At 33.8% G+C, this 21,788-nt stretch overlaps 1 protein-coding gene across 1 annotated transcript; it reads left to right on the forward strand.

Annotated features, from left to right (window-relative positions):
- The first annotated feature begins 1,141 nt into the window (after nucleotides 1-1,141).
- Nucleotides 1,142-20,708, forward strand: LOC138701735 (lipid droplet-associated hydrolase-like). The gene has a single exon (XM_069828954.1). The coding sequence runs from the start codon at nucleotides 1,515-1,517 to the stop codon at nucleotides 2,448-2,450; it is 936 nt and encodes a 311-aa protein (XP_069685055.1). The 5' UTR covers nucleotides 1,142-1,514; the 3' UTR covers nucleotides 2,451-20,708.
- The last annotated feature ends 1,080 nt before the right edge of the window (nucleotides 20,709-21,788 follow it).

A 21,788-nucleotide genomic window follows, 5' to 3' on the forward strand; every position in this document is an offset into this window, starting at 1 on the left:
ACATATTATTTTTAGAGACATTCAATAAAGTAATAATTATAAATTGGAAACTTACCACTGCAATTTCACCTAAATTGCACTGTTAATTATTGTTTTTAAATATTTGCAAAAATTAAGTAAACTCTACAACTCCACTAAAGTTACTGCATTCGTGATGCAAGTAACATTAAGGAAGCCGTGAAAAAATCAACAAGATTCCAGATGCCGATGTTATTACTGCAATATGTTATATAAATAATATTGTTAAAATATTAAAATGAAAAATAAATCATTACATAACCTTACCGTTTGTTTTAAGTTCGCATTTATAGACTGGGGTGGGGGGGGGGAAGACAGACGTATATCACGGCCTGCTGGAGTATAGTAAACACAGAAAACATTTTAAAGCAACAATGTTGAAGATAGATATTTTTGTTTTGCAAATTTACCGTCATTGAACAGAAACCAAGATGGAGATTTCATTGCAACTAATTAGAAATTCCTCTTTCAGGTATGTAATAAACGATCTTCGCACAAAATAATGTACGATACACGAGCGTATGTTTTCTTTCAATTCTCGGAAATTAAAAAAGCTCAACTACGTTTCGCTTTTTCAAACTTCTCCTCGAACATGAAAACTTCAACATACCGCTGTTGTAACGCATATTACTATTATTTACTAACATAACAAAAAGTAGGGGTCTCTAAAGAGTTTTGCGTATGGAATATAGGTATTTTCTGAACACTGAGAATAAAGTTACTTCATAGCACACTTCATGGCCTCTCGCGTATTATATGTCAGTTGTCATCACAGAAATATGCCATTACTGTAAAAACGTTAAAAATCGAAGAATGGCTTTTTGTGATTTATTAGAAATTCTGTTCTCTTATTCTCTTTGGATATCGTAGGATATTAGAGTAGAACATTTATAGAAAATAGGTCTTTTTGTTATGGTTAGGTAATAAATCTAATTATGTATGTAACGTGTTTGAAGTGAGTTTTTCTTGCACTCGTGTGCTATAAAGTTCCTTTTTACACAAGTTATTAACTATTTTGATATCAGAGTCACTGTGAAAGTCTGTTTTCGTGTAAAGCTTGAAACAATTTTTTTATGAGTATTATTACATTACTGTATTTTCTCTTTTGCATTTCGTACAATGAGAAAAATTAAACACATTGTGAACTATGATCACCGATAATGTATGTCTGGCGATCAAGGACGTGAACAAGCCAAAGCAAAAACAAACTTCAATGATAAAACTAATAAAACATTGTGCATTGCTGGAATCTGCGAGGAAGCGAATCAGAGACAGCTACACCATCTAACGTTGTAACGTGAAACCTTTTCCACATTTGTTCTCTCTGTCTCTGTTGTCACGGTACCTCTCTGTCTTCATTACAGCACTTGCGAAGGGGCATCGACCAAGACCGGCTTTGGTGCAAACAGCAGGCAGTCGTGAGTGAGTGTCGTGCAGTTACTTCGATCTGTCAGTCTGATGTAGACATTTGGTGTTAACTGATTTTACAGTGTATCATGGCGTGCAAAACGACGGAAGGTTTTGTGACTGTCAATGGTGTATCAACGAATGTCATCACTTGGGGAGGTTGGATCGAAGATAAACTGAATGAAGATCAAAAGGAACTGATACTGCTTATTCCTGGCAATCCAGGATCGGCTGGCTATTACACGACATTCTTGACAAAGTTGCATTCTCAGCTTGGAGTTCCCATCTGGGCAGTTTCTCACGCCGGTCATGTTCTACCGCCGCCAACAAGACAAAATCTACCACCACTAGAACAAAATCCAGATCTCTACAATTTAGAAGGTCAGGTTGAACATAAATTGGCATTTATTGAGAAATACGTTCCAAAGAACGTGAAACTAATTCTAATAGGACATTCAATTGGTGCTAAAATCATTCTTGAAATGCTGAAAAATTCTGAGATTAAGTCCAGAGTCATGAAGGCGTATCTCCTGTTCCCAACAATAGAACGTATGGCATTATCGCCAAACGGAAAAATAATTACGGGTATTGTAAAGCATTTAATACCAACTATGTTATTTCTGGCCTGGGTGTTTACCATTCTTCCAGTTGTTGTACAGAAATTCTTACTTGCCGTCCACTTCATGGTAAGAAGAATGCCAACATATCACGTGACCCCAACAATGAACTTGGTACATCCAACTGTCTTACAAAATGTTATGTTCTTAGCACTAGATGAAATGGAAAAAGTTAAAGAACTAGATGAAAAGGGCCTAAAAGAAGCTAGTAGTTTATTGTTCCTTTATTATGGTACTACAGATGGTTGGGTGCCACTGGATTATTGGAAAGATATGACACGAAAGCACTTTGATGTAAAATGTATGCTTTGTGAAAATAAATTTGATCATGCATTTGTTTTACGGTATAGCAATGAAATGGCCGACATTATGTCCGACCTAATTAAAGAGCACACACAACTAAATTAGTTATGTACCAATATAGGCAACAAATTTGGTAATTCGGTAGAAAACGTTAAAATGATGGACATTAATAACATTGTCGAGGTTCAGTGACAGGTCAGGTTTGGTTTGTTGAGGTTTTTGGTATGTCTTTCACATACTTTTTTTTTTTTTTTTATATAGAAATACCAAAAAGCCTGAACAAACCAAACCTAATCTGGCACTGATCCTCGATATCCGCCATATTGACCAACGTTTTCTACCAAATTACCACACATTTCTTTGTATGTATGCCTTAAAATGTAATTAGGCCTAATCTAAATCAGATGTTGTTATAATTTTGCTGTACTCTAAATAAGGTACCGGTACCGGGAAACAATAATCACTGTCAGACGACTTTCAAAGGACTTAATGAGTCATTACTGACGTCAGTAGACACCAAAAATGTCAATAAGAAGTACTGCACAATATAAGCAGTTACCAACCTTAAATAAAAGTAAACTTAACCTCATTTATATACACAGGTAACATAACATAACCTTTAGCAGCTAATGTTTTTAAGTATTCTCGTCTGACAGACAAAATAGATTAGCAGAAATTATTTGACGAATTCCACAAAAGGAAGTACCAGTAGAGTATTATATGCTTAAAAACGATTTTGTAATAAGTACTACAATGAAAATTGTGCATATTGATTGGAAATAGGTTGTAGGCTATTATAATCTTCTAGCAACATTTCCTACTGTCTGTAGTTTTCATGTAGGCCCTAATATGAATGATTAGGCTGCACTTTATTTTGTATATTTAACTTAATGGACATAAACTAATTATATATTTATTTCAGTGACATAACACAGCAACAAGGAAATACAACTTAAAATAAATTTCCATTATAATTACTTTGGCTCGGATGTATAAATTAAAACAGAAATAAAACTCAAACATGGATGCAAATAGGCTATGAACAAAATTGTAGCCTACCGGTACTAAAATATTAAGCCAATTATAAATAAAATGTCCAATTACAAGTAAGCTTACAATAAAGTACCGATAAAATACGTAATTATACTATAATAGACGATGGAAAATAAAATTACCTTATTTTCTGCAATTTAAGTAAGGCCTATTTTGGCCTAATGGAATTTTTTCAAGATTTGCCTGAGTGAAACTTCTAAGCTTACTTCTGTTACTGAAAAATTACTTAGTAGCCTTAGTGGAGGAAATAGTGTAGTATGTCACAAGATATTACAGGAATGGAAAAGAGTAGGATTGCCAGATTTATCATCAATCATGATTAAGACATTTCTTCCAGTAACCATTACCATCAAACAAAATGCCACAAAATCATTTAAAAAGACAGATACCGGTACCAGTATTAAGTAAAACTATATTCTATAGAAATAAATTTATACGTGCAAAATATTTTCCCATGTGAACTTACATGCACAATCAATGCATGTATGATGTTCAACCAAGACATAATTTTGCAAGAATGTAGCCTATTTTTAGCTTTCTTGAATCCCATACTTTGTTTAGGAATGTGGACTTTTAATGTTAGGATATTATTATCTTCTCGTATACTGGTATGCATGAAATTAATGCATTTTGGAACTAATACTCTTGAGCTGTAATTGTTTGATAAAATTATTATTAAACCAATACCAGTAATTTAAATGCAAAATGGTCTTAGTTTGCAGATTGTAACAAGAAAGATTACCAGTATCTTGTATCATGTTTTGTGTTCCTAAAATTCTTTTAAATGTCTATACCTGCAGCAGAAAGAGGAGAGAGGAGAAAGGACATATAACTTGTAGATTTAGTCTTTTGTAGGTACCATAGACACTGACTTTTAATTTTATCAATAGGTACTCACACTTTGGCACTAATATAAATCAATAAAAGTAAATTCTTGATGCATTCATTTCCTTCAGCTTACTAGTGGAGTTAGAAGCTACAAAATCAACTTCTTTTTCAAAAAAGGAACACACCATGACACGTGACCTATGCAAGGAGCTCCTTTAGTGCACTTTAAATTGTTTAATAGCTTTAATATGTCAAGGACAAACACCTTTATTGCTCTTTGGTCTGCAACAGAAGTTGCAAGTTTTGGATTAATTTCTAGAGCAATCTGTAAGACTATAATAAGATAATAATAAAAGTTCATATCGACTTCAACTGAGAATGCTAATGAATGCTACCATTGCGGAGAAGGGGAAATTAACAACTCTGTACTGCCAATATGACATTTGCTTATTTCATGTCCCATTACCTCAGGAACTACTGAAGATAAAGATACAAACTTTCTAAGCAAACGAACATAGATTTATTAAAAAATACAAGTTGTAAAAAATGTGATTCTTAAAGTAGTATCATTTTATTTTGTTATTTATTATGTAAAAGATTTTTTCTGATCAAACTAAAAAACAATAAATCTCTTAATGTGCGTCCACTTCACTGTTGTTATGTTGTCAACATATCTTTAAAATTTCATCCTTCCATCATTTATAGCTCCTGAGAAAATTGAACATTTGCATAAAATATAACAATAAAATCGACATCTTTCATCAGTAACTTGTAATGTACAACAATACCCTTGTGGAATAGGCTCCTGAAAAACCTTATATCTTTATCCTATAAAAAGTTCAATATTATACCTTCAATAGTCTGGAGAAGTGGATAATAAAATAAGCAAATTTAACACTTGCGCAAGCCACCGGCATAGCTCAGTCAGTTGAGGCACTTGCCTGCTGATCCAGAGTTGTGCTCGTGCGTGGATTCGATTCCCGCTTGGGCTGATTACCTGGTTGGGTTTTTTCCGAGGTTCTCCTCAACCATAAGGCGAATGTTAGGTAATCTATGGCGAATCCTTGGGTCTCATCTCGCCAAATATAATCTCGCTATCATAAATCCCATTGACGTTAAATAACCTACTAATTGATATAGAATATTTAAATAACCAAGTAAAAAAAACACTGGCGCATTGATGGTAGGGTAGTTAATCTACTCTGATAAAGAACTCGATCAATAGCTAACGCAATTTAAAGCAATTTTTTTTAAATTGCATCATGTAAATTGGATAGATTATATTCTTTTGTAAAGTCCACATTACATTATGTATGATAATTATTTTTCCAGCTCTTGTTGGCATGAAAGTTAAAATCGAAACCGAAATTAATTTCAGCTAAAAAATCCAGCACCCATTAAATAAATATGTTGGGTGCTTGAGCCCCGGAGCACCCATGTAGTCGCACCTATGGTAGATCTGTTTAGAAATTAAACACGAGCTGATTTCTGAAGGATTTAAAATAAATTCAAAATTGTGACCTTAACTCCTAAACACAAAACTGAATTCGAGTTACTAACTCGAACCTACATGATCTCGGATTTGAGAGTCATATATCAATGAATGCTGTGTTTCTGAGATGCTACATCCAGTTGTTGTTGTTATGACGTCAGTTATTCGTTAATTATTCAGTAAGGAAGTGCTTCCTACTTGTTTATAATCAGAGAGCACGTAATTACACAAAAGCTCTGTAGAAGATGAGAGGAGACAGATTCAATACAGTCACCACTAAAATTCTGAGCACATAGCAAGAACTAGATAGCAGTTCTCAATTTTTTTTCGTAGGCTACTCTTGAATAAATTTTTAGGAATTAAAAAAAAAAAACTAATTGCAAAAAAAAAAATATCAAAATTTACAAAGCAGGCTAACTCCCATATTATGCAGTACATCCAGTACTGGTAATTTTATTATGTTGAAAATTGTTCATAATCCAGTGTACTGTACGTCATGCAGTGCTTTTAAGATTTATGAATTATAGTAAGCAAGAAAATCGGAAAAGAAATTGTGTGACAAGATTTCTAGTGTGATTTGCATAATACCATAATAAGTTATTTAAAATATGTGTTCGTAAGTTTATAAACTATAAATTTAATACCATTATTTCAGCTATGCAAAACTTGTAAGCAAGTTACCTACATAATGGCAACAGCCATCTATCTACCAACAGTACACAAAGAATAGGTCTCAACAGAAAAGCAGTTAATGTTAGATTTGTGTAAATAATTAACATTATTCATGCACTTCACAGTAGTTGCTCAAAATGTTCCTTGTTGGCATATCATAACTGATACTTCCTTAAAAAGCTGCAAAGCTGAAATTTACACTGAACAGCTTTTCTCCTAATATTGACTTCAGTTGATTTAAAGACTGAGAATTGTAATTCTACATTTCGTTCTTTGAGTTTCCACACATAAAATTCACACAGAGATCTGCAGAAGAATTTCAGTTTTCTCTAACTCATCTTCTGCTAGCATCCAAAGTCATCAGTCATTTTCAAGTGTAAACTGGATCCACTGCTTTGTTTCATTTACAGTGTTATATAACGTAACCTATTTTGAAAATGGTGATATCAACTGTCTAGGACATTTTTTCCTTATTGTTATCAGTTCAGCATAACAACTGTTCGTTAAGTCTCGTGCTCTTGGCATTATCACATTCAAAAACTGACAAGAAAGCTCACCAAGCAGGGACGTCACTAGGGGGGTGCGAAAGGGTGCGCGAGCACCCCATAAAAGATCGGAGCACCCCTTTCCGCACCCCAAAGGGTAATTTATTAAAAAAATACTAGGCATAAGTTATTTTGAAGAACAAAAACAATTTCTTGGATGTGAAAAAAACTACGTCCCTTAGTGTATCGTTATGGATGTGATAAACAATAATAATAATAATAATAATAATAATAATAATAATAATAATAATAATAATAATAAACAGATGTATAGTATGCGCGCAAGTGCATGAGAGAACATTTTGGATCTTTTATGTACCACATTTTTACAGCTTGCACCCCATTTTTAAATCTAGCACTCCCCTTGCTCTGATCCTGGCGACGTCACTGTCACCAAGTGATAGTGGCATTTCACAACAATTTTTCCCCCATATGTTCCATTTGAAGTAAGAAACCTCCCTATAGATTTTTACATACAGAGAAAGCCTAGTTTTCGAGATATGATTTTTTCAAATTCTTCAATTCAGAGCTAATGCAAACAGCGCTATGTGCTAGATGTATCAGGCATTAAATCTCATCTATCTGTATACCATACTGTAAAAATGACTTTATTGTCAAACGCCTGGCATTAGAAAACAACAACAACTGTAAAAATCTCCTTAAATAATATGAGTTACGAAAATGACATGTCAGATATATTTATGAAATTGATTATAGAATAGTCTATGAAGAAATGATAAGAAAATGTAAGCATACCTGAAATTACTCACAGTACTGATCACAGTAGTGAAAGCCGTTGTGAAAATGCTCAAAACACAGTGAAACTTTGCATCACCAACACTTCAGAAAAATAAGTTTCTCACAGTCAGTCTTAGAGCAGTTCTGTACATTAACGTGAAAACAGAATTCTACAGGAGTGACGAATTTATCAGGTTTGTCAAGGTACCCAGCTTTAAACCAGCCATATTTAAATTACTGACATATCTAGGAAATGAAAGCTGATTATGTGTTAAGGACTGCAATTTTACCACATTATCTCTGATGCAATGCAGTATTCGTGCCAAGTAACAAAACACTATCAGAGAACTACCGAATGAAATTTTTCCAAAGCCTAAAGCCATAAATGTCAAGAGGCTGAATATTCGGAGCTGTGTGCTTCGAAATAGTTAATACTTCCACTGTTTTACCTTCTGGAGTTATTATTTCTATAACCTATCTACCTCGGTAACTGGTCCACAAGTCTACCAAAAGATTGCTACCGGTACAATAACTGATAGATGGAAAGTATACTTCTTGAAATCGCTTGAAGAGGTGAGTTTTCACAAGCTTCCCAGATTATGAGGGCAATGCATAAACATTTGGAGCTTTAAACATTTTCTTCTTCACGATGGTAATGGAGATATAAGACTTATATGTCAAGTGATTATTTTGAAAACTCATATCTCTAAGGCAAGGCCTCCTCTGGATATAAAGATTTATAGGGAGATTTCTTATTTCAAATGGAACTTATGGGAAAAAAATAGTTGTAAAGATCAATTATCACTTGGTGAGCTTTTCTTGTGAGTGTCAGCAACTGACAAACTTTTTTCGCACTAGTGTGACTTAAAATATGAACTTGAAGTGCATGTGACTTAACACCTTGACTTATGCACATGACCACCGTAACTGATTTATTGTTCGGGGAATGTGAGATTTAGGTGATGTGCCCCATGATTAAACTGTACAGGAACTCCACCATTCTCAAAGAACATGTCCATCCTTGTAGCCAAGAGAACCTCCTGCAACGACATTGGAAGTTCGTTTTGCAGAAAGGCTAAGTAGCTGAGCTGAAGATGTGCCTAGGTTAAGGTATTAGCCACACAATAGGTCTTGAAAATCATGGTTTTTTTTAGTAGGTTATTTTATGACGCTTTATCAACATCTTAGGTTATTTAGCGTCTGAATGAGATGAAGGTGATAATGCCGGTAAAATGAGTCCTGGGTCCAGCTCCGAAAGTTACCCAGCATTTGCTCATATTGGGTTGAGGGAAAACCCTGGAAAAAACCTCAACCAGGTAACTTGCCCAGACCAGGAATCGAACCAGGGCCACCTGGTTTCGCGGCCGGACGCGCTGACCGTTACTCCACAGATGTGGACAAAATCATGGTGAATGTCAGTTATTAACTCAACCTTTTAATCAAATCAAAATGATTCGATAACACACATCTTTGGAAGTTATTTGTAATTAAAATAATAATATTAAAATACAGATTAGCTCAATTTATAAAGTGATTAAGTATGATTTAAAACTTGCATGGTGTCCAACATGGTACGCAATTTTCTATTGTTGCATTTTGTCATAGATGTAAGAAAATCGAACATTTCAGAGCCAGGTATCATCTCCAACGTCAGGGATGGCAAGGAAAGGGGAAATCTGTTAGATAAATTACCAAGAGCTGTTTTCCAGGATTCCATCAAGCATAACCTTGACTTGTCTCCTGTAACCTTCTCCGATTTATTTCTCTCAAAAAGAATGTAAATTGATTACTGGACCCTAATTCCAACTCTTGGGAAGAATCCATCAGATATGTAAATTGTAAATTATTTTTTATTTAACGACACTTGCAACTTCCGATGTTATATCAGCATTGCTGGTGTGTTAGAATTTTGTCCCGCAGGAGTTCTTTAACATGCCAGCAAATCTACTGACATGAGCATGTCGCATTTAAGCTGTTAGTTATTATGTCTTGAAAGAAATTATTTAGTACAGTAGCTTCCAAAACAGCAGTCCTCACCTGGCCAAGGCTTTGAGTTCACATAATACAGTATTCATAGCATGCCTTTACTTCATATTACTTAAATATTTTATTCAATTTTATTCTAAGCTTCCCACATCTTGTATTCCGATTTATATACAACTTTTGTTAACCTTAACTTTATTTCATTACCAAGGTTGTTTAGGCTGTATTAAGCTCAGTTTTTCTCTGTTGCATCAAGGTGATCTAGTAATTATGTCGTTGTTGTTAACTACACATTCTAGGAACAGGAAAGACGTAAACTACGTATATAAATATTTCAAGAATTTTTAGTCTAAAAACTCAAATTAGAACCTTCTTCTTGCTAGTGTAATTAGAATAGGTACTAACATAACCAATCAATGTGCATATTTTCAAAAACACTTTCAGTTTTGTCTGTGAATTCAAAATTACGTCTTATAAGTTACTTGTTAATGAAATGTCATTTTTGAAGTGGACTGTGATACATAATTATATTCAGTTTATGTCATACAAGAATTTGTGAAAATAAATGTGTTATACAAATTGAACAGATAGATATAAATCAAAATGTTTTTATGCATTATTGTATGTGCGATATTAATCTGTTTGTGATATGTATATTAAAAGAGTGGAGTGTGTTTGAAGAAGTCAATTTTATCTAACTTTGAATTCTATCCATTCATCAAACAAACTTAAATAAAACATTGAGTCATCTCTCATAACATTCCATCATTTCCATTGTTTAATATAAATTTATATTTGAGTAGCTTAATATCAAAGGCAGACATCTGACCTTCAGATGAAATTTAGATAATGTGGATTATTACACATTTTTTCATGCTTTTTTCAGTTATGGTGAAACTATATACAAACTCTAACACCACATTTATAAAAATAAATTGTTTTAAAATACTACAAAGAACACTGTGAAACAAAAAAAGTGCCTGTAGATCAAAACTATGGAGACGACAAATGTCCGTCTTTGATATTAAACTACTCATTTATTGAAATATATTAACTTATTGTGTTAATTTCAATAATGTGGATTAGGGTAACTGAACCATGCCTTTATGTACAATATTGAAATGTAATATGTAACATGTCTGGAAGTAATAAACTTGTTATGTATGAATGGTTACAATTTATCAGTATATAGAATTTTCTTCAGTAGATGATATTCAGTTAATATTACAAGCTGATGTTTTTTTTTATTATTATTGAAGGTGTTTGTTATCTACAGTAGAGTATCGATTATCCAAAACAATTGTTCGGATAATTTATTTTTCGGATAACCGATCATTTACGAAAAACAAATTGTGCCGGTGATATAGGAGCAGTATGAAAAAAAAAAACACCGATATTAAACACAAAACTGTACATAAGTATATATTTTGTATCACACGTCTTATAAAAAACACAGAAAAGTGACTAGCCTAGTTCGACAAGTTCAAAACGGCCATTAAAGTAGGCCTACAGTTTAGGAAAAGAAGTCCAAACTTTTTTTTTTGCTTCAGAGCTGAGATTCGTTTTTTTTTGCCGCTAAATCTCGCAAACAGCGCTAGCGAAACATCTACATGGCACATGTGCAAATTCAAATTTTCTGACTGGAATGCTTTCGGTTAACCGATGTTTCGGTTGATCGGTATTCGGATAATCGATGCTCTACTGTATATACTTTTACGTTTGAGACTTCAGGTACAAGCAATCTATTAATAATTTTCAAAAATAAAAATGAGGAAGTAGCCATATTATGTAATACTAATGACACTTTGTTGCATCACAAAAATTCCACAACTTTAATATTAATAATAATAATAATTTATTTATGGATATATAATTTTCCTCTAACTCGTTCACGCCAAAGTATTCAGATACTTGGTCCAACTGCAACCAACAAAAGTACTTTTTTTCTTATCAAGTGTTCTTCCTGCATATGTAGGAAATCAGCTTGATAAATGTAACCTCATTTATTTCCTCTTATCAATTTAACTCATTATTCATGTTCTACATGACGCCATACTCTTTTCAACAAATAATGACCTTTTGAAATTATTGTATATTTTAATATAGAAGTGATTGTAGACTATATGCAGTATATTCCAGTATTAAATTAATTCATTTATTACACGAATCACAACAAAATATTCCACATTATTACTCTTGCACATGCCTCGTAAGCAGCAGGGCAGAATTATTTATTGTTAACTTCAGTATTCTATTTCTGAGATAATTTCATTCTTGTATAGATATGCTATTTTGTATATCGATTTTTAAATGGGTAATACCACAGTCTAGTATATACAGTCACGAAGCTCAATACGTAGGGAATATGCATCCATAAATAGTTGCTAACCACTAGGATTGCTACTATTGCCTCATCACAAACAATGTGAAATAGTACCGGCACAGTCTATTGTTTCTAGTACCCTCACAACTCAAGCTTCGTGACTGTATATACTAGACTGTGGTAGTATGTAACTCTGAATTTATATTTATAGATGGCAATTGATGGCAATTGTTATTTCCATTGTGTAAATGTTTTGAGTCTATGGAGTTCAATAGAAAAGGGTTATAATTTCCCCTTACCCAACTGATACTCAAATTCCGTCAATTTATTATAATCTGCTGTTCATTAGATGATAAGATTTTGAGATCAAGATCACATCTAGAATAATGCTTTAAAAAAGAAAAATTAATATTGGAGAGACTGAAATTATCATAAACAGTTCTACATTACTCCAATTTTACAAACTCAAAATTGTATTAGTCAACACGTTTTGACGCGGTGCTGCGTCATCTTCAGTGACCTACAAACTACTGTTGTTCCTGCTGAACAGTAGTTCGTAGGACACTGAAGATGACGGCGTCAAAACGGGCCGTATGTCTAAGGTACATAACCTATTTTATATTTTAACACTTTTAACGTGTCGACTAATACAATTTTAAGTTTTTAAACGAAGTGTTAACGTGAACTAGAATCAATTCAATTTTACTTCCTTACTTATGAAACAGTACCGGCATAGATTATAATAGTTATGATCTGTGACATCTTTTATGTAGTTTATAGTGTGGTGATGAAATGGAATGAAGAACTGAATCAAGTACGACTTATAAGTGTGACTCAGTCAATTACACAATTAATTTGCACTGAAAAAAGGCCTATTATACGCATTTAGAGGAACCTACATGTGATAGGTATGAGTAATTTTAATCATTCCATATATTTCAACCCTTTATATGCACGAAATACTGTAATAAATTATTAGTAGATAATAAGTTTTTTTAGGTGGAAGGTGAGAATTTCTTTCTGGAAGTTTTTAAAATAATCATAGACACAGAAATAATTATTTTTATCAACATATTTATATCATTCGTTGTTATGTATTTGCAAATATTGACTTTGTTGCCATAAATTGCTTGCTCATAACTGTATCAAGTTTGTATATTTATTGTCTTGCTAAATAAACTCACAACATATTTAACTAATGTTATTGACCTTTCTTAGAACTAATGTTATTGGTTTCTGCTGTTCTCATTATAACCTCAAATCTCATTTAATCAGAATCATTGAATGTAACATTGGATTAGTTCTATGACGATCCATATTTTGCATCAGAGAGCTGTTGATTAATTTAAAAAATAGTCTAATTGTTTTTCAGTGAATGTTGTGATTATTTAAAAAAAATTAAGGTGGAAGTAAGATATATCTAAAAAAAATTAAGGTGGAAGTAAGATATATCTTATTAATTAATCACTGTTTTTGAAAATGTTTCCTGTATGTACCAGTATGTGTGCGTGCATGTGAATATCAGCATACACAGAATCTATAAAATGTTGTCCAAGAATAACTCCATAGGACAGAGGGCATTATACTGTTTCATTTAAGAACAGGAATGAACACTCCACATTCACTTGTTACAGAGACATCAAAGTCAAACGAGCATGTCTTGATGCCCTCTACTACCTCTGTTCTTCTTGGATGGTATTTCCTCATCATTCTTTATATTAGCTCTGTGATAATATAGTGTTACCTACTTAAGTTTTATAAATATGGATTACGAATACCATAATAATAATAATAATGTTTTATTTTCGCTGGCAGAGTTAAGGCCATAAGGCCTTCTCTTCCACTCAACCAGCCTTAATCAATACAATACATAAATTTAAATTACAAATATTTTCATTACACTCACTTAAAAGGTTCTCCAGCAATAATCTTCACTACACATTTATTTAAATTTAGATAAATCTATAAGGTAAAGTAGTAACTTAATTTATGAGCTAATTTACCATACTGGTAATGGTACTGGTGCTTCAAAACCTAACTTCTTCTAAATGTACTAATGAATGGTGCAGATATGTTTTTATGCTTTCATTAAGGTATACATAGACTCTTAGGATAAATCTTGGAATGTAGGCTTTCATGGCCGGCGTTGATAGGATGCACATCCTATCTTAGGATAAAAATCCACTTTTTTTTTCCCCTTAATGTCTTTCAAACTTTGGTGGCATGATTCTTGGGAGTAAACTAAGCAATTCATATAATTCAAACATGAAAATCGAATTTATGGACCCAAAGAATTTTTTTTTTTTGTGAAAAGTTAATAAAATTTTGGATCGACCTAACTCCATTGGAAATTGACCTAGGGTAAAACTTCTTTCGCCAAAATGATCCTCTATGTTTGGCGAATGTTATAAAGTAAAATTATTTATTTATCTTGAAGCATTAAAAAAATAAGCCACATTATAATATAAGCACTTTAGAAATATATATATTGTGATAAAATAATTTTAATCGAGTGAAAAAGTTTACAACATAGCCACATGTTCATACTTTAATTTGGTACATCAATGAAGTATTTTGTCCAATTGGAAGTCTACTTTTTGTCCGTTGGAACGATAATAAATGGCGGAAAATGTGAAATAGGAGAAAACAGACACTGAAGATGACGGTAAGGTACAGAAAGTATAGTGTCTTTATATTTTAACTTAAATGCCCAAATAATTATGAAATTATTGAGATAATGGGTACAAATTATATATACTTTTAAAACTAGCTTCCATATGGGGCAAAACATTATTTACCAAATTTTGAAGAAATCCGACATTTCTAGAGCAGTTGTATACCTTCAGAATTCATTACCCATTCAATTAAGTTTCTTTTATGTATTTATTAAAAATGCAGTGACAATAGCATCATATCTAGATGCTTAACACGTGGCTATTTTAAGCAAATTGGCATAAAATATAGCTACTGAGTCTTTCACTGCAGTTGCCACTGGATGAAGCCTATTGTACTACAGCGGAACTATGCTGAAGGAATGAACCATCTGCCAATGAATTGTAACCTACGTTTTATTAAGTTACATACTGGTGTACCTGTTCTTTATACTAGAAGTTCAAAATTATGACCACTTGCCTATGTTTGGAATGTGCTCCACGAAACTTGGTGAAGGTCATGTTAAGAATTTTTTACATGTTATTTTCTTTCAGTTCATCAAAAAAGTGTGAGATCTTTTCCTCTAGGCTTATTCCATAGATCAAAACTGCACAGACTCAAATCCAGGAAACTGAGAAACTATAAACTTTAACTCATAATGCATTCACCACAGACTTAAAAGATTGTGGTCACTGTTGACAGGATATATGGTGGTGTTATCATGCATAAAATATCTTCCTCTGTAAATCGACTAAAGAGTGGAGTCAATATGAAGGTAATGTATCTTTCCGAGTTTACTTCATGTTTCAGAAACAAAAAATATATTTATCTTGTAATTCTGCAAGCACTAATCTCACACATCATCATCGTCCTATAGCTCTACGTCCCTTTAATTTTAGCCTCGCCTTCCTTTGTGATAGATGCCCATATGTCTCGATCCAAAGTCTTGTTTCTCCACCTTCTTACTCCCAGCTCTCTCAAATCATTTTCCACATCATCATTCCATCTAAGCCTGGGTCTTCCTCTCTTTCTACTGTCTCCCATCTTTCCTTCTAAAATCTTCTTCACCACTCTATCCTGGCTCATTCTTTGTACATGTCCCATCCATCTCAATCTTCTTGGTCTTATTGTTGCCACAATGTCTGGTGTATTATATTTGTTCATAATTTCAGAGCCTGTACGAATTCTCCATGTGCCATTTTCATATATTGGACCGTAAATTCTTAAAAGTATTTTCCTTTCCTTTTTTGACTTGTCTGTTAAAGTCAATGACTCTGATCCATATGTTACAATAGGTTTTATAATTGTTTTATATAACATATACAGGGCTGGGCAGTATTTGAAATACATTTGTATTTTGTAATTTGTAAGGATTTTCTAAAGTATTTTGTATTTAAATACATAAAATTGATGTATTTTGTATTTCAAATACTTAAAATACTTTTTTCTTCTTCTTGTCCGTCAAGTTTTGGATTTGGATTTGAAGAATGAACTTTTGTCTTATTTGCCTGCCCATTTCAGATATGCTAGCCATACACTTAGTTTTCTTGCCACAACTGATTTCCTTAATGCCATAAAGAAATCTCCAACAGCATCAAGGATCCATCACTTCAACTTGCTAAATGTTCAGCATTATGGAATGCGTCTAGGAGACCCAAATCCTCAGAAATTATATCAGATGTCTTGAAATATTCATTAAAGTTTCCTTGCCCAACTCAATGGAATTCTCTTTATGACTCAATCTCTCAAATATTGCAATTCAAACATGATATAAACAGTATATGTGAAAAACTGGGATTGCCAACCTTCAAAGATGTTTCATTACCTTGAAGAATATTGTGCAGTTCTGAAACCCATTGTCGTAGCCCTTGATTTAATGCAAAATGAGAAGACCTGCTACTGTATTACGGTCGACTTTTGTCCACATTAATTTCCCTCAAAAACAGATTAAATTTTCTGTTACTTAACAATCTACGCCATGTATTCCAAGTAACTCCAATCCTAATAAGTTTGCTTTCATCAAGATTTAAAGCGATGTTTGATCTGACCCCAGAAGTAAATTGAGCAATTTTGGTAGCTTGCTTCCACCCATCATTGAAGATGAGATGGCTACCTGACACTGCCTCACCAAATGATAAGAAGAGGATACAGAATATGTGCGTGAAATCAGCTGAGCAGTTCTCTGCTACACCTTTGGTCAGTTCAGACAATGAAAACAATTTTTGTGTTTTCGAGTCAAGTACAACAGACTTTGAAAAGCAAAAAGAAAAGAACTTTTCTACTGCGGAATATGAGCTCATACAATTCTTCAATGGCAAAGGGACAACCCGGTGCACTCTAGAGAATTACCCAACAGTGAAACAAGCTTTATAAAGTATAATACAAGTTCGTGTTCCTCTGCGCCTGTAGAAAGACTGTTCTGTTTTGCAGGATTTATTCATTCACCAGCAAGGGGATCCTTATCTGAAAACTTCTTGAGAAACTGGTTTTTTTGAAAGGGAGCAGTAATTATTCATATATAGCATAATTTCAATGCTGACTGGGAAAAGAAGAATGTTCAGTTGCAGTGTTTATAAAAAACTTCGAGATAAAAATACTTTTAATGTTAATATAATATTTTAGATTTTCAGCAATATTCTTATTTCTTTAGACCTACATATTGTATCGAGTATTTGAAATTCAAACGTATTTTGAGTATTTGAAATACAAATGTATTTTGTATTTGTATTTCAAATACAATTTTTTTGAAGTATTTTGTATTTGTATTTGAAATACTTGGATGTCAGTATTTTGCCCAGCCCTGAATATATAATCTTTCTTTTAACTTCTGTGACAAATATCTTTTCTAAAGAGATGTGCCAGTGCTTTATAGCATTTGTTTCCTTGATTAATTCTTGCTTTAATTTCTATCTCGATCTCAGTTTGTTCTGTATTAGAGTGCCCAGATATTTAAAACTCTCAACCCAATCTCACACATACCTGCTCTTAATTTTTTTAATATGTAGAGGAATTTCCAGCATTTCAAGTGGATTTTTGGTCTTCGGCAACGGTTATATTAACGAATAGCAATCACTGAGAAATGGGTTGCCATAATCTTTCTCCACAAAACCATAACATAAATGTAGGGGTCTGGATGAGGCATCAATAAAAATTTATAAACAAAATAAATATTGCAGGAATTATAGCACTGTTTGCTGATATGTCAGCTGCAGTGACACAAGGGCTAACAGCTCAGATCCTTGTCATTCCATTGTCAGTGTGGTGTTTTATGCTGTCTTAGGTGACGGCCTGGCAACATACTGACCCTTTGTTCTGGGAGTTCAGCTGTGCATCTGTCTAGTCTAATGTTGAAAAAGGAGTGAAGTGGCCAGGACTCTTCAAGTCAGGGTTTAAGCTAGAAAATAAATAATTGTCGCAAAAATGCACAAATGAAAAATTACATTTCTGCAAATTGCGAAATACTTGTGCAATATTATAAATAATTGTGCAGAAAGATCAAATTAATACAGTATGCAGAAACAAAAGTTATGTAATTTGTTACTTCGAGTTTTAATACTTTCAATCCATCTTATCACACTCTAGATATACATATGTAAGTAAATCATTAGGCGTAGGTATGTTTAGAATCAATTACTTCTGAATTTACATCACATTAAAATACGTTATTTTATGATCACTCTAAACATTGAAATTTTTTACTAGTAGGCCCTTCAAGATTTATTGTTAGCACAGTGCTAACTCTTTTTAATGAAAGGTGGTTGCTAATTCCAGTTTTTACAAGATTCATGCAACTAAATCCTCGCTCACAGTTTACAGTATGCGATGGAATTATATAAATCAATTAGAAGAAATTGGTCACTTAACTTACATGAAATCAGTTCCTGAATGTCTTTTGCTCAATACTTTTTTGAGCATTGCCCATGTCATTAGCATTTAATTTAAATTCAGATTAATTCGGACACATCTCTGATTTCTTTATCTCCATGACCATCTTTGTTACTGAAGTCCGATGTGGTTGTCGCATTTTTGCACATTTACATTTAAAGTTTGTTGCATTTTTAGAGGTCGAGTAGCAAAATACGACAAATGCGACTGTGGCTTAAACCGTGCTTCAAGTGCTATAGCACCATGAAGCAAATTTATTTCGATATAGTGTAAAATTTAATATTTGCAAGATTTTTTGAGTAAGTTAAGATTTTTTTTTCATATAATAGAAACTTTAAGAACTGTCCTGTCCCATGAGGTTAAATGTAAAGTTCTACCTTCTACAGGCCAAAGAAGCCTACAGGATAGTGGAAGGTTAACACTCCCACCTTCGCAAACAATCTATATTAGCTACAGGAATTTATTTCTACAATACTTGCCACCTTCACCCCTAAGAAAATTCCCTGGTATTCATTTCTGTCAGAGTCTGAATTGACTTCAAAGTCATAATGAAGCCTTCCGGAAAGATCAGGTTAATTATAAAAATTGATGACCACATAGGGAAATGAACATGCAAACTTCTGCTTTATAGTGTACCTACGCTACTGAGTCCCCTCAGGTATGTTCCATACTGTATTGATAGGTAAAAGTACCTCTCAACACTGTGCAACATATGAGGGGCATAGAAGTAAAGCTCACATGTTTCCTTGATCTCAGCATGACAAGACTGTAGTGTGGTCAGTACCAAGCTCCAGCCACCTTTTACCTCTGGAAGGAACTTGTACTCTATTTGATAAGAGGCTGAGTGTACTCGTACCTGTAGCCATTCTGGAATTGAATATCCAAATTTATTCTAAGGGACGGTAGAGTTAACCTATTTCTGTCGTGTCTCAAATGGACATACATTAATGAAAACGTTTATTCACCATTGGCCATGATAAAAACATAAAACTGTGCTGCTGCCAGAACCTCAGAATATTGTTCTTCTCAAACACACTTTTAGAAAAAAGCTATCGACTTTTTTTGTATTTTCAGTTTGAATTTTATTCCATTACAATACAATATGAATGAGAAAAATTTTCAAAATAAAAAATTACTACCTACTCAATGAACAAGACATTTTTCCTACTACTAAAATTCAGAGTTCTCCCAGTTTTCCGAGATGTATGGCAACCCTAACTTCAAAAATATGAAGTGGCATCAACTGTTTTCATTGGACTACTGATACCATTCCACCACTGTGGAATAACAGTTAGTATATCTGATTGTGAAAAGAGCGGGTCCGGGTTCAAATCCTGGTTGGGACAAGTTACCTGGTTGAGGTTTTTTTCCGAGTTTCACCTCAACCAACTCAAGCAGAATTTCTGGGTAACTTTCGGTGTTAGAACCTCATTTCGCCATCATAATTACTACACTTCCCCTCTTTCATCATCATCTGTGTTTCTTTCCCATATTTCGAGCTTGCAGCCAATATAGAGTTGGCTGTTACCAAACTTGGACTCCGTAATATGTGGTCATTAGTTGCTGGTGGTAGTGCTATGTACCATGGGCTCTCCTCTGGGGCTCGGTGACTGGGGTTGAGGGACCGCAGTAATGCCTACATGGAAAGGTAAAAGAGATTCTGTAGACTGTAGAGCACTTTGAGGGTAGCCTGCAGGGGAATCTGTAGCGCAGGGGGCCTTAGGGTATGCACATCATTCTATTCCAGGTAGTACAGTGGGCCCAGCCAAGCAGCCTACATGTGAGGGCATTTCCCTCAGTTCCGTGGCCTTCCCCTCAAGGGGACTAATATATACCATCTATAAATATTCTTTCTTCCGACGTTCCTCCACAGAGATCACTATATGAATGTCTCACAAATAGCAGCTTATTGTTCGAGAATACACTTTACTTCGACAACAGAACTTAACAGGAACTAAGCACTTAATATATTCGTTTTGATTTGAGCTTTTTAAATCTGTCCATGCTCGGTGTCCCTTACAACAGATGAATGGAATAGTATGCTGGAAAGAAAGGGGCTTCATCCAGTGACGAGCGCAGTGAATAAGTTTGTACAGTAGAATCCCTCTTAACCGGCACCAAAGGGACCAGGCTAGTTCCGGATACGAGATTTTGCCGGATAATTGAATAAACATGTATGTACAAAAAAAAAAGTTCGTATTTCATGGTTTCAAGTGTTGAAACTGCAGCCATGTGAAGCTTATTTGTCTATCACTTGCTCATAACTGAATAAACATAAAAAGAAATTAATAATTGATTAAATGGCGAACTTACTCGTGTTAATTATGTAAGCATGTACAGCTTACAGCTGTTTCGGTGCTACTTGACACCATCCTCAGAGCCTTGTGTGTCTCGGCGACATCTCGACTTCGCTGCCTGTTGTGTGGGTCCGTTCATGTGATGAAGAGTTGAGTCAAATAGTGTGTGTGTTCTGAAATTGATCTGTGTGTTGAGAATTTGCCCACACAACAGGCAGCGAAGTCGAGATGTCGCCGAGACACAGAAGACTCTGAGGATGGTGTCAAGTAGCACCGAAACAGCTGTAAGCCGTACATGCTTACATAATGAACACAAGTAAGTTCGCTATGTAATCAATTATTTATATTCAAGTGTTAAAAGTAGTGTACGAAAGATTAAAAATGGATAAAAAGAAACATAAAAACTGTGTGGATTTTCTTTATTAGAACACATCACACAGTACAAATGCATTAATTTTAGGTTCGAATATTCTCTGAAAACGAAAGTTCGTGCAAACTTCCTAATGTGGCAACACTGACAGTCCGAACATAACTAAACAAACATAAAAACTGTGTGGATTTTCTGTATTAAAACACACCACACAACACAAATAATACATTAATTTTAAGTTCGAATATTCACTGAAAACGGAAGTTCATGCGAACTTCCTAATGTGGCAAAACTGATGACCCAAACTATCAATGTGGAAGATTTAAACAGCCAAAAGTGTCGTTGTTTTGGTATTGTCGTTATTTTGGTGCTGGTTACAAGGGATTTTACTGTATATTTCTATCACTTATGTGCGCCTTATATTCAATACTGGTGGTTTATGAAATTATGACAATAGGATTAAATTCTTAGCGATTATTTAGATAGGAATGAACAGATAAGAGCAATTACTGAGATAAATGATAGATTTTGTATGTAACGGTATTAATACTGATAAATAAATCACAAACATTAATAGATATTACACTCATTGGTATTTGTAATCC

The sequence above is a fragment of the Periplaneta americana genome, chromosome 6 (genome assembly GCF_040183065.1).
Source record: "Periplaneta americana isolate PAMFEO1 chromosome 6, P.americana_PAMFEO1_priV1, whole genome shotgun sequence".
Classification (NCBI taxonomy): Eukaryota; Metazoa; Arthropoda; class Insecta; order Blattodea; family Blattidae; genus Periplaneta; species Periplaneta americana.